Source organism: Phoenix dactylifera, chromosome 4 (assembly GCF_009389715.1).
Source record: "Phoenix dactylifera cultivar Barhee BC4 chromosome 4, palm_55x_up_171113_PBpolish2nd_filt_p, whole genome shotgun sequence".
Lineage (NCBI taxonomy): Eukaryota > Viridiplantae > Streptophyta > Magnoliopsida > Arecales > Arecaceae > Phoenix > Phoenix dactylifera.
In genome coordinates this window covers 22,299,530-22,313,639 of record NC_052395.1, presented here as the reverse complement: position 1 = coordinate 22,313,639, position 14,110 = coordinate 22,299,530, and the positions used below count along the sequence as shown (strand labels likewise).

Below are 14,110 nucleotides of genomic sequence, written 5' to 3'. Positions count from 1 at the left end.
TTTTCTTCCCAACGGTCATCTTCTTCCACAATTTCCAGCTGAAGAATCCCAAGCGATTCAACTTCATCCCGTATATCAAGCAAACCGGATCATTCCAAGCTGCATTCAAATCCATGCGTTTCAGATGCTTCATCATCTCAACAGCCGAATCAAAACCTTCCCATGACCGAGTCCATCGCAAAGCACCCAGCAATCTCGGTTCGACTTCCATCGCGAAAACAGGGAGCAAATTAAACGGCCGGTTTGATCTTCATTGATTCCCAGCGTCTCTTGAGCTTTGGGAAAATTCTATAAAAGGGAGAGCCATCCGGTGGAAGGAGGAGGAGGAGGCGAGGGGAGGTCACGGAACGGAAGGGAGAAAGCAGCTGGGAGAGCCATCCGGAGCATCTTCTCTTCCAATCTAGGCAGCCAACGGGAGAGAGGAGAAGAGGACAGCTAGAGGCCAAGGGAACCAGGAAGCTCCCTCTTCCGATCTACCTTCTCAGCCGAACAAGAGAAGGAGGAGAAGCAACGGGAGGAGAAAACCCAAAGAAAGAAAACAGAGCACCCTATTTTCTTAAGAGGAAAAAAAAAAAGGATTTATGTTTATTTTATTTACTCTATACTAATCCTTTTTATAAAATTGCTTGCATCTCATATGGATAGCTAAATCTTCTCTAGCTAAGGCTAGGGAAAAGCCTAGCATTTTCTTCATGTATTTTCTTTAATCATCAATTGGATTTTAATGTTTTTTTGATTTGATTTATGGTGCAGTAGATTGATAGAAATTATTTCAAACTTATATATTTTCTTTGATTTGTTATTTCTCCCGGGTATAACAGATGCTTAGAAATCCCTGTAGTTTAAAATAGAATTACTGTAATACTGCCCATAAAACTAAATCTATTTAACTGAGATAATAGATGATTTTAAGAAAAGCATGATGAAATGCTAGGCTGAATCCTGATGCCTTAGTTATATTTTGTCAATCCGAATATTATTTAGCCTTTAGTTTTTGTTCACTGTCAAATCCCTGTGGATTCGATCTCGGTCTCACCGAGAATATTACTTTGCTACACCCTATACTTGGGGTATCCTACGTTTAATTTCCCTTTTTAAAAGAGCAAGATTAAAAGCGTAGCACATCTCTTCTTCAGGCTCCCAAGTAGCCTCTCTTTACTTATGATTATTTCATTTTACCTTCACAAAAGGAATGGTTCGATGTCGTAGTACCTGATCTTTTCTGTCCACAATTCGTACCGGAAACTTCTTATAGGTCAAATCCTCCTGAAGATGTAATGGCTCATATGCTACCACATGACTCGGATCTGGGACATATTTCTTCAACATTGACACATGAAAAATATTGTGCACACTGGATAAAGCCGGTGGTAAAGCCAGTCGATATGCCACCTCTCCAACCTTGTCCAAAATCTCAAACGGACCAACATACCTAGGGCTCAATTTGCCACGAACCCCAAATCTCATCACACCTTTTGTAGGTGACACTCTCAAGAAAACATGATCTCCAATTTGAAATTCCAGTTCTCTCCCTCTATTATCAGCATAACTCTTTTGGCGACTCTGAGCTGTACGGAGTCGTTCTCTGATCACTTGCAACTTATCAACAGTCTGTTGTACTATCTCTGGGCCTAACAATTTTCTCTCACCCACGTCATCCCAACAAATAGGAGATCGGCACTTCCGGCCATACAACACCTCAAAAAGAGCCATTTGTATACTTGCTTGATAGCTATTATTGTAAGCAAACTCTATTAGTGATAAGTGGCCATCCCACGCTCCTCTTAGATCCATGACACAGGCTCTCAACATGTCTTCCAAAATCTGGATAGTTCTCTCTGACTGTCCATCAGTTTGGGGGTGAAAAGTTGTGTTGAAGCTCAATTTGGTTCCAAGAGCCTTATGAAGACTCTTCCAAAACTGTGATACAAATCTACTGTCTCTATCTAACACAATGGTAATTGGAACCCCATGTAACTTCACAATATGCTCTATATATAAACCTGTCAATCTCTCTAAGGAGAAACTAACTCTGAAAGGCAAAAAGTGTGATGATTTGGTTAGCCGGTCAACAATTACCCACATGGCATCATTACCTCGTAGGGTTTTTGGCAAGCTAGTCACAAAGTCCATGGTGATATGCTCCCACTTCCATTGAGGAATAAGTAGAGACTGTAATAGTCCCGCAGATCTCTGATGTTCTGCTTTTACCTGCTGACATACTAGACACTGGGCTACAAATTGAGCAATATCCTTTTTCATACCACTCCACCAAAAATGTTTTTTTAAATTCTGATACATCTTTGTGCCTCCTGGATGCATTGTATAAGCTGAGCTATGAGCCTCCTCTAAAATTTCATTTCTTAATTCTAGAACTTTAGGGACACACAATCTGCTATCGAATCTTAAGGAACCATCTGCATGCAAATGAAATTCGCTTTGGACACCAGATTCTACTGTTCCCCTTACCCTCCGTAATTCTGAATCCTCCTTTTGAGATGACTTAATCCTCTCAATCAGAGTAGGCTGCACCATAAGATTAGCAAGTCATACTTGAGGATCATGCAGTCGTACTTCAATTTCATATCTCTTCAAATCCAACAAAATGTTTCTTTGTGTAGTGATCAGAGCCGCTAATTTACTTGAAGATTTCCGGCTTAGAGCATCGGCCACAACATTTGCTTTTCCTGGATGGTAATTAATAGTTAGGTCATAATCCTTTAATAGCTCTAACCATCTCCTTTGCCTCAAATTCAGCTCCTTTTGAGTATAGATATACTTCAAACTTTTGTGGTCCGTAAAAATTTCACAATGTTCACCATATAAATAGTGCCTCCATATTTTTAAAGCAAAGATCACAGTTGCTAACTCCAAATCATGAGTAGGGTAATTCAGCTCATATGGTTTCAACAGTCTAGAAGCATAGGCTATCACTTTCTCATTCTGCATAAGAACACAGCCAAGGCCCCTGCGTGATGCATCACTATAGATACTGAAGCCTCCTGTTCCAGATGGAAGGGCCAATATCGGAGCCGTCACCAATCATCTTTTCAATTCCTAAAAACTCTGCTCACAATCCTTCTTCCATTCAAATTTTACTTGCTTTTGGGTTAGACGAGATAGAGGCATGGCAATATGAGAGAATCCCTCAACGAATATCCGATAGTATCCTGCCATTCCCAAAAAGCTGCGCACCTCGGACACATTAGTAGGTCTACTCCAATCAACTACTGCCTCCACTTTCTTTGGGTCAACAGAGATGCCATCCTTGGAGATCACGTGCCCGAGAAAGGTGATACTGTTTAACCAGAACTCACATTTCTACAACTTGCCATAAAGTTCATTTTCTCTAAGAGTTTGCAATACTATCCTCAAATGTTCCTCATCCTCTTGTGGACTTTTTGAATAGACTAGAATGTCATCAATAAACACTGCCACAAATTGATCCAGGTAGGGTTTGAACATCCGATTCATAAGATCCATAAAGGCTGCCGGTGCATTTGTTAACCTGAAAGGCATAACCAAAAACTCATAGTGTCCGTATCTAGTTTTGAATGCTGTCTTCGGTATGTCTTCAGCCTTTATTTTCAACTGATGATATCCGGAGCGTAGATCAAGTTTTGAGAAGATTTGTGCCCCTTGCAACTGATCGAACAAATCAGCAATTCTCGATAAAGGGTATTTGTTCTACACTGTTACTCCATTTATCTCTCGATAATCTATGCAAAGACGGAAACTGCCATCTTTCTTTTTCACAAATAGTACAGGAGCACCCCAAGGAGAAACACTAGGCCTGATGAAACCCTTGTCCAACAGCTCCTGTAGTTGTTCCTTTAGCACTTTTAATTCAACTGGAGCCATCCGGTATGGGGCCTTAGAAATCGGTCCAGTGCCAGGAATCAAATCAATGGAGAATTCAACCTCTCTATCAAGAGGTAATCCTGGCAAATCCCCTGGGAAGACATCAGAAAATTTCCTCACAATAGGAATGTCTTCTAGTTTGAGTTCTTCCAGCTGGGTGCCCATTACCATGGCTAAGAATCCTTCATCACCTTTTCGAAGGAGTCGCTTGGCCTGTATGACTGAGATTACTTTTGGCGGAGCTAATATTTTGTTGCCACTAAAAGTAAACTCTGGCTGACCAAAAATTTGAAATTTTACTGTTTTGTCAAAGCAGTCAACGGTGGCATCATATGCTGCCAACCAGTCCATCCCAAGGATCATGTTGAAATCCTTCATCTCTAGGACTAGTAAATCTACTTTCATTTTTCTGCCTTCAATATTCAAGATACAATCTTTGCAGACAGAGTTAACTAAGATTACATCTCCATTAGGGATGGAGACACACAGTTCAGTCTCTAGTGGCAAAGAAATCAATGTACTATTTCTTTCAACAAAATCAGCAGATACAAAAGAATGAGTAGCTCCAGGATCAATCAAAATATAGGCATTGGTGGATGAGACTTCAATCGTACCTGTCAACACAGCGTTAGAGGCGTCGGCATCCTGTTGTATAAGAGCATAGACTCGCCCCTGAGTTTTAGGCCTTTGTTGTCCTCCTCGTTGTTGTTCATTTTGAGATGCTTGGTTGGTTGGAGCTCCCTGAATAGGCTGAGATGCCTGTCGAGTTTGTTGCTCTTTGCGATTAGGACAGGTGTCTGCCCTATGGCCCTGTTGGCCACATGAAAAGCAATTCCCATTGAACCAGTGATAGTCTGTTCGATAGTGGGGGCCGCCACATCTATAGCATTTTATAGTATTCTTGCGCTGAGTTTCATCATTCACAGTAGTTTGCTTTTTGGGCCTCGATTCAGTATCTTTGTCATGCTTAATTTGTAACTCAGCTTGTTTGTTCCTCTTTTTCAGAGTTCTTTCCCTCTCTTCTTGAGTTTCATTCAAGCCCCTTTCAACTACCAAAGCTTTGTTAACCACATCCTTGTAGGAAGAAAGCTCGAAGGTAGACACCTGTTGTCTGATTCGGGCTCTAAGTCCGCTTTCAAACTTCTCAGCTCGTTCTCTTTCATTCTCCACCTATCCTGGAGCATACCTGGCCAGTTCCTCAAACTTTGCAGCATACTCTGTGACCGTTATGTTCCCTTGCTCTAACCGGGTAAATTCTCGAAATTTTTGCCGTCTCACGCTTTAGGAAATATATTTGTTACGAAAAATCTCCTTAAATCCTTTCCAAGTCAAAGATGTAGCATTCTGTCCCTTCTTTCCTCTTTCCACATTCCACCAAATATCGGCTTCTCCCAGCAGCATAAATGTAGCAAAAGTGACCCTATCCTCATCAGGGCATCTCAGGGCATTGAAAACTTTTTCCATTTCGTTCAGCCAAGTCTCGGCCTCAAAAGGGTCAGAAGTGCCTTTAAAAGTTGAGGGTGCAAACTTTTTGAATTCTGCCAAACTAACATTATGCTCCTGCCGACTTGTAGCCCCCTGTAGATACTGAGGAGACACCTGCTGCTGCTGGTGCTGTAACTGTTGCTGCTGTTCCATGAAGCGTTGTTGCATCTCCATCATTCTCATCATGTCTGAACAGGAAGTAGCTTGTTGTTGCATCATTGCTTGCATCATCTAAGAAGCACTCAGTGGTTCATTAGGCTGAATTCTAGGCTCACCCGAGGTTCCTGTCCTTGGAGTTTCCGGGGTTCCCATCTCCAGAGCACTACCAACAAGGTTGACGTGGTGTTCCTGCGGGTGCATATTCCTGGCCGGCGAGGGTGGAGCACCTTCATGTTGTATGGAGGTCGTCCAAGCAGCGGAGCCATCAACAAAGTGAGTCGGCCTCCTATTACGCCCACGTCCACTCCCTCGTGCCATATCAACCTACACAAGTTACTTTTAACATTTTAAGATTGCAAAGAAAAATGTATCTAGAGGGTACTTTAATAAGTCATTAGATATTTTTTCCCTACTCACACTCGCGTGAACCTAAACCTTAGGATACCTTAACCTTAAGCTCTAATACCACTCTGTCACACCCCGAACCCAGCACCCGGGTCCGATACGCGACCGGCCGCATGAGCCCTAAAGCAGTGCCCTAAAGATCATGCAAGGCCTATGATTAACAAAAAATCCAATAAATCCACAATTAATTTAGTAATTCAAATAGACAAATTCGACATGTCCAAATAAACAAATTAGTTCAATTACAAGATCTTCAAATGTTCATCGACATCAAAGAAGGATAAACAAACAAACTAACTAATGACTCTGGTACTCGCACTCTGCGTCCGTCCCATCCAACTCTATGCATCCTGCAACTTTGATTAAAAAAAAAAGAAGAAGAGGGGGTGAGCTTTACAGCCCAGTAAGAACCCCTACACATCCTCACCAACACAATAATAATATAGATTGGAAGACCACGACAAATCGATGCACATTTCATTAAATCAAAAACAATTTCCAAAAGACTCGAATAATCAATAAAGGTATGTACATCAAACATCAATGCAAGTCCAGCCACACAAGAATGATATAGCATATGATAGCTTATAAATTTTTATTACTGTTTTCAATGCTTTTTCTTTTCATTCTATATTAACTTGATCCGGATCAATTATCTTTCCAACTTTGGGCTACATCCCGGTCATGTTTCCGGCCCGTGACGAGGCAATCGATAGCATCACATTTTCGGCCTGTGATGGGGCAATCGATAATGTTACATTTCCAGCCTGTGACGGGGCAATCGATAGTATCACATTTCCAGCCTGTGATGGGGCAATCAAAACTAACGAGATAAGCCCAAAGTCTCTACTCATTTAACCAATTCACATACACATATCAATTCCTTTTTCCACTTTATTTCCAACCTAGACTAACCATGGTCACGTTTCCGGCCCGTGACAGGGCAATCAATATAACATGGTTAGTCTATCCACCATATCCATTAGTCCAATTATGTAAATGTAAATTATGCTCAGGATTGTATCCATCATACTATCAATTACAAACAAATATAACCAAAATACGATTTAATGCCATCATATCATAGGAACCACATTTATAAATCCAAATATGCAGGTGTAGGTTATGCGCATACATGCATCCACCATAGTACCTATCATAAGCCAACACGATCAAAATAAAATTTAATATAAAACTATTTCTGCTTTGTCTGGATCATAGCATATCAAACATATATAGTGTAAAAATATTAGTATCATGCAGGATTGGCATACAAGGATTCTTACCCTTTGTTAAAAACTCAGACAACTAATCACCCGCCCTCACGGCGATATATGAATCGGAATGCGCAGGACTCCGCTTAGCGTCCTCTCGTCCAACAGATTGTCCCCCTACAGAACCAAATCATCATTAAAATTTATCAAAAATATATGATAATCTAGGACCCCTATTTGATTCCTCTAAAGGGTCCTCTAAAATCTAACATCCCAGGACTTTCTAGAGTCCACAAAGCATTGCTCTCCCCAGATCCATGTGTAGAGAGAGAACCCAACTAGAGAGAGAGGGAAATATAATAAGAGAAAGGGAATGGGAAGACCCTTTCTCTTTCCCTCTTCTTCCTTCTTCCCGATGGAAAGGGGAGAAGGGGGTTCGGCAGTAGGTGGTCCACGGCCGGCGACGCTCCATGGTCGTCGGCCTGTGGCGTGCCGGCGGTGCCACGCCCGGTGACGGCTGGCTGGAACGGAAGAGGAGAAGGCCGAACAGGGTTCGGCTTTCCCCATCAGTCCGGTGGCTTTCCGGCCACATTCCCAAAGAAATAATGGCCAAAAACGAAGGAGGAGGAGGAAAGGGTGCTCACCTTACCTCCGGCGAGATCCTTCCGACCGGATCGACGGCGAATGCTCCGATCCTTCCCGCGGCAAGGTAGAACCCAATCTCTTTCCTTTTTTTTGTGTGTGTAGGAGGGCTCTCGGTTGATGCCCTAAGGAGAGAGAGAGGGAATATCGGCCCGATTTGGTAGGATTTTTATCACCCTAAAAAAAAATCTCTCTTCCGGTGGATTCGGGAGGGGGAGGAATTTTGAAAACAGGGGAGGGAGGATACTTCGATCGGGAGACTCCCTCCCCCTTTTTTTTTGTGTTGGGCTGCCTTATTCAGAGACCGGCCCAATCCTAATGTGGGTCTTCACAGTTGTAGTCTATTCCGAGACATATTAGTGGGTAAAAAGAATTTCCCCAAAAGATATAGGGACCTAGGATCAGCTTGTTGTGGCCACTTGCTGGCAACGCTGAAAATTAAGAACAGAATCGAAGTTTCTAGAATAAGAACTTTATGTACCATCCTAAACTCCATCGTTTCGTCATTCAGTTCATGAGGTTCGTTGCGTTCTAAGAAACATTCTACATGTCATAGAAAATTTACTGGAGCTTTGTAACTCCATCCATTGTAACGTCTCTAGAGGTAGTTCCCAAGGCTGCCTCCATTTTCTTCTCATGTAAATACTCTTTTTAATAATATTGGAGACCGATTTTTCTAAAACCTCTCTAGGTTTCTCAAAAGAAAAGGAAGGATCCTGTGAAAACATGATTTTTGTTAAAAAGGTAAAACTAGGAATATCATATACTACAATCTCTCTAGAAACAACTAGAATAAAAGAAGAAGAAGAAGAAGAAGAAGAAGAAGAAAAATTTTATAGTGGTGCACCATTGGGTTGAAAGATTGAAAGTTCCTATATCACATGCTTTTGTCTTCAGCTTGTTAGTCCATTCCACCTTTGTCACATGAGTAAATGCAACCCCATGATGTTGTGATTTATGGCAAGGGGAAGCAGACTGGAAACTAGTTATGATTCCTCCTTGATCTATCTCTACTTCCTCTGAACCACATAGGATCTATTTGGATATTCTTACAGGATTGCACCAAAAAATTTATAGGAATCGGACCTGTTCGCCTATCTAACTTGCATTTTTAAAAAGTCCGTCTAAACCGAGTCCTAGCTTTTGGGCTGTAGGAAGAAAATAGATCTATGGAGATCTTTTTTTCTCTCCATATGATTTAGGTTGAGTGGAGTATGGTTGATATAAGATTATGCTTAAATGGACGGTCCAATCCATGAATTAATTTTCAGCCCAGTTCTGTAAAAATAGGTGTAAAGGCCCTAAAGTGGCAGACTCGCTTATTGGTCCTATAGGATGACATAATTATGTGCGGACTCGTGCGGGCGTGTGGTTAGTCCCATATTATTTATTCGCTGAGTAGATCTTAGGTACTTATGTAGGATCAAGGAACCCATAAATACTTTCCAGTTAGCCATATTGAGTGAGGTTTTGAGTTATTACAAATGGTATTAGAGCAGACCTAGTCTATAACCTATGTAGACTAGGGGACATTGTAGCACGCATCTATTAGGAGTGACTATGGGCTGATCTTGGTGCTTGTGATTAGATTTGAATAGATTTGAACCCTTAGCCTGACGTGGCTTAAAAAGAGAGAGTATGTTAGGACTTGTGTGGGCGTGTGTTTAGTCCCACATGGGTTATTAACTGGGTAGATCTTAGGTATTTATACAAGATCAAAGAATCTAAATAATACCTTTCAGTTGAGATCCTAGGTTGTTATAAATTATGGTCCATTCTTCTTTGTAAATGTAGAAATCAAAGCTTGACTGATGACTTATGTAGGATCTGAAATTGTGGGGACGAAGACCAACAGATTTCTAGTCTGTCACCTTGACCAATTGGACATAATTAAATATTTATTCCCTAATTAAGAAACTAATAGGTAAAAAAGTTCCAGCATTCAGATCTAATAGCAAGATAGCTATGCTATTCTAAATTTTTAAAAATACACCAAAGAATCAAACTTAGAAGCTCAGATTACTAAGTAGAGGGGTGTGGCCTACTAAGACAAACTCGAGTTCACTGAACCGTTATATATATCATATTTGTAAAATTTCCACAACAAGATGTCAAATATAGGAATATTCTCCTAGGCCTTTTATCTATTGGGTCATAAGGATTTCATGTTTCATCAATATTTAATAAGATCCATGCATCTTAAGTTTTTGAACCTTCAATTTTTGAGAAGGTAGATGCAATATATTCACTCAGAAATGACTGCAGCTGGGTTTCCTTAAAAAAAGGAAAATGCAATTTAGGTATGTGAGATGTATTACATAATGATTTTGAGAAAAAAATGTAGACATTAGGTGGAAGAATTGATTAATATAATGTGAGAATTTGTTAAAAAGGAAGCTGAAAAAGTTTTTGCAAAGAGATGGTTTGCTTCCTCTTTCTCATCCGCCTCTTCTTTTATTTCTTGTTCCGGATTTTTTTTTGATGCTATGAAATAAGAGGTGAGAGGTTTGGCAGAACCCTATTAGTTCATAGAATAGAAAGTTAGCATAGGAACATGGAATTCCCAACCAAACCTCGACAAGGAGAACATCAATATGGATATATAAAACATCATGTTAGAAAAAGCTGGAAAGAAGTATATGATTACGTTATACAAAATATCAGTAAAAAAGAAAAATATCATTATGATTACAAGATTCTAAATAAACATTACTCTGAACGAGGATTGGTGGTTTTCTAGAGAATGATAAGACTCGTTGGTTGTGTTATGGTAAGATCATGAATTAGAAGTAGGTGATTGATTCGATGTAGAAGTCAAGAGCTACCCTTTTTTTTTTGGAGGGAATAAGGGGGAAGTTAATTACTCCCACACCTATTATTAACTAGCATGAATATGTACAATGGGGAGAGGTAGAAGAATGAAAAAGAAACAAAGAGGTCATAAGCCCTTGATGACTATTCTTGGCTTTCTCACTGCAAAAATTTTCCCAAATTTGGAATGTTGTAGAGCTTTATGGAGGACCGCATTGACATGCCTCAAAACTACATAATAATAGAACTGATAAAATAAAAATAAATTTTTTCTAGCATTCGTTCCCTTATTTTTTCCCCCCTTACAAGCACCATCCTTATTTGATTTCCTTAGCATCTCCATTTAGATACAAGCATGAACAATTATGTCAAAGTGAGATATGGTGATCCAGATGATTACAAACGAGCATTGGCGCACGAAGCTGAAGGCAAACGAAGAACGTTAGAGCACAACAGACCTTAACTCCATCCCAAGAGCCTCTTCTAACATCCTCTGAGACCCCTGCATCAACTCCGGGCTCAACCTAAACATAAGGATGCAGAACTCCATCTGGTCCAGAGCTCCATCCCCATCCAAATCCCCCTCCCTTAGCATTCCCAAGAGCTCATCATCTGCCATCCCCTCGAGCCCGAGCCTCGCCGCGTTCCTCCTCAAACTCTCGAGCGTGATGAGGCCCTTCTTTGCGTCCATAAGCAGTCGGAACCCCTTGCAGAGCTCCTCGATGAGCCCCTCGGGCCCCAGACTCTCGGCCATAAACGGCAAGAAGTCCTTGAATTCGAGCAAGTCCTCCACCATGCTATCTGGTCTTTGATTCATAGGGTTCGAGCCAGAGGTCATCGGTTTGGTGAATGGGAGAGGCGGGGAAGCGAGGAGGTGTTAAATAAGGAGGAGAAGAGGTTCTTGGAAGGAGTCTCCATAGGTGCCAACCAAGGTACAAGTAAGCGCTATTAAGTTTTAATAAAGGTGGTTGCCGGATTCTTCAGAGGAAAGACAGTATTTAGGTTTAGCTTCGGGGAAGCTGCATAGATTTTCCCTTTTTTTCTCTGCATGGGCTGGCTGCTTTTTATCGAGTAGCCCCCCACCGGCTAATGTTTTTACAAGCTGGCCCCTATATTTGGTGATGGATGGGTTCGACTGCTTAAAAAAAAACCTTACCTGGAATCCAAGAAAGAGATTAATAGATGGGAGTCATTTCTCATCATGGAAAATAATAGAAGGGCCTCAATTTAGGTCCAGGTGTCAACCGCCAAGTAGAACCATATGTGGTTTGTGACATCTTGCATCGAATTCAACCACTCAAGAAAATGCACAACATGTTTTTTTGCTTCATGGCGTTGTCAATTGGAAGAATGCAATGTAGCTTCGTCAATAATGATGCGTTCATTCCAAATGAATTAGTTAGACTTCAAAGAAATGACAATATAATGGTCGTATGCTTACCTTTCTCTTGAGTGTAATGTGTTAGAACTTAGAATCCACCACACTTAATGAAAGAGGCTACTAGATGTTAATAGGCATTATACTCGAGACCTTATGTACAGTAGGTAAAGTATATGGTTTTCAGAATTGACTACAATCAGTCGCAGCAGATTTTTTTGGAAATTTTACAATAAATCAAAAATATTTACTAGCTGGATTGTTAGAATCCTAGTAAAATAAAATTATATGGAAATAACATCATATCTGACAAGATAATAAGTAGGGCCATGAATGCAAATGCATGATTTGCGATTCTTGGTGTTCAACATTTGAGGGTTTTTATAATCTTAATATCTGTCTATTTATCTACCTACTCATCTTACATTTTGAGCTCAACGATTTAAGTGAGTCCTTTTTCAATCAAATACCGGATAATTTTTTAACAAAATAATCAGTAATTTATCTGATCAACTTTTAAATACTTCCAGAAAAGAGTTCAAATATGGGCACAAGTGGTGATGGCGAATGAACTTCTACCTTGCTATCCTTGTACAAAAAGGTGATCTTCCATCTAGTTGCATTTTGGCCTGAGAAAGAAATATAAGTGAGAGCAAGTGGAAACTATAGAGGTAGTCATGTGAGACAAGGAACTAGATCCGGCTTAGTGAAGAAGGAAATAAGTGTGAAACAAAGAAACATCGAAGGGTGTTGGAATATTTCCTTGTCGAAGTTCAGATGCAGTGTTTCTTACTACATTGTTTTCAATATAGGGCCACAAAAGACGTGCTCTTTATGGAGGGAAGAAGAGGGCATATGGAAGCTGTGGGAACTTCAAAATTGTCGGTAGTCCTCTCAAAGCACAAACAGGAAATTTCTCAGGGTGTACTTGGTTTGCATGCTTTTGTGATCAACGGCCGCACGGTCTGGTGGGAGGGTAGGAGAAAGGGTCAAAAAATAATTATTGTTGGTGTAATGGTGAGGGTGGAAGACGCCATAAAATTGTAAAACTGATGGTGAGTTAGGGAACTACCGGAAGTGATGATTAATATAATGAAAAGGGTTGCTGACAATGAATTGGGACGTCCTTGTGAAGGCGAAAGGGCCGTGGGTAGTCGCTGGACTGGCCTTAGAGTTACTGCTACTACAACAAAAATAGTTTTTTCCTGGCATATTTTAGAGTCTTTACCGATACTTATAAGCATCGGTAATTTTCGCGCCGATACTTTTGAAAGCATCGCAAAAGTGCCGAACAGGTGGAGGTGGAAATTTTTTTTTTTCCAACGTTTTTTGGAAGTGTCAGCCTAAATGGAAGCTATACTGACACTTATAAGCGTTGGCTTCATTTTGGAGTTCGCCGACGTTTATAAGCATTAGGCGTATCTAGGCTTGGGCCGACGCTAAGCATCGGCCCATTTTAGAGTCCACCGACGCTTATTGGGCTTCTGGCAACGCTTATTAGCGTTAGCCAATCTAGGACCTTTGCTAATGCTTGTAAGCATCGGTAAAGGCCACTCTGTGCCGTGTCAGTTTTGTTATTGCCGACGCTTTTAAGCATCAGCTATAGTGATTATTTTTTTAAAAAAATAATAAAAATAATTTTTAAATTCTATATACATTATTTGCCAAAACAACAAATACATAGCAAAAGCCACATCACAAACAAGAATTTTTTATTCAAAATATTCATATTGTCGTACATGATTACATTTACAATGTGCTTCGAAAATATTAAAAACATACATATCGAATTCCTAAATAAACAGTCTATGAGGTATCTGGAGTCGATGGCATCATCATCATCTCTACGAGTAGATAAAGTATTAGCAATTCATAAGAAAAAAAAGAAACTTTAGAAGTTAAGAATATAAAAATCATTATATTCGTACAAAAATATGTTATAATTATATAAAATATTCAAATAGATTTAGTTATTTATCTAAAGGGTAAATTTCTGTAATAAATATGAAATTTGGTCAAGCTGAGCCTGCAAAGATAAATAGTTGATACACATATATAGTTAGAAGATAATTGGAGCAATAAGGTTGCAAGTTGATACAGTAGACTTGAATTTGATGCATATATATTTTAAGGGGGCAGGATATCACTACTGAAA

The 14,110-nt window shown here is 40.1% G+C and overlaps 1 protein-coding gene across 1 annotated transcript; it reads right to left on the bottom strand.

The window, feature by feature from the left end:
* Positions 1-11,019: 11,019 nt before the first annotated feature.
* LOC103696824 (calcium-binding protein PBP1-like) lies at positions 11,020-11,415 on the bottom strand. The gene has a single exon (XM_008778545.2). The coding sequence runs from the start codon at positions 11,413-11,415 to the stop codon at positions 11,020-11,022; it is 396 nt and encodes a 131-aa protein (XP_008776767.2).
* Positions 11,416-14,110: the final 2,695 nt, after the last annotated feature.

Bases quoted from the DNA above. Each gene is read 5' to 3' on its own strand.
- LOC103696824 (XM_008778545.2), bottom strand. From the start codon at position 11,415: ATGACCTCTGGCTCGAACCCTATGAATCAAAGACCAGATAGCATGGTG.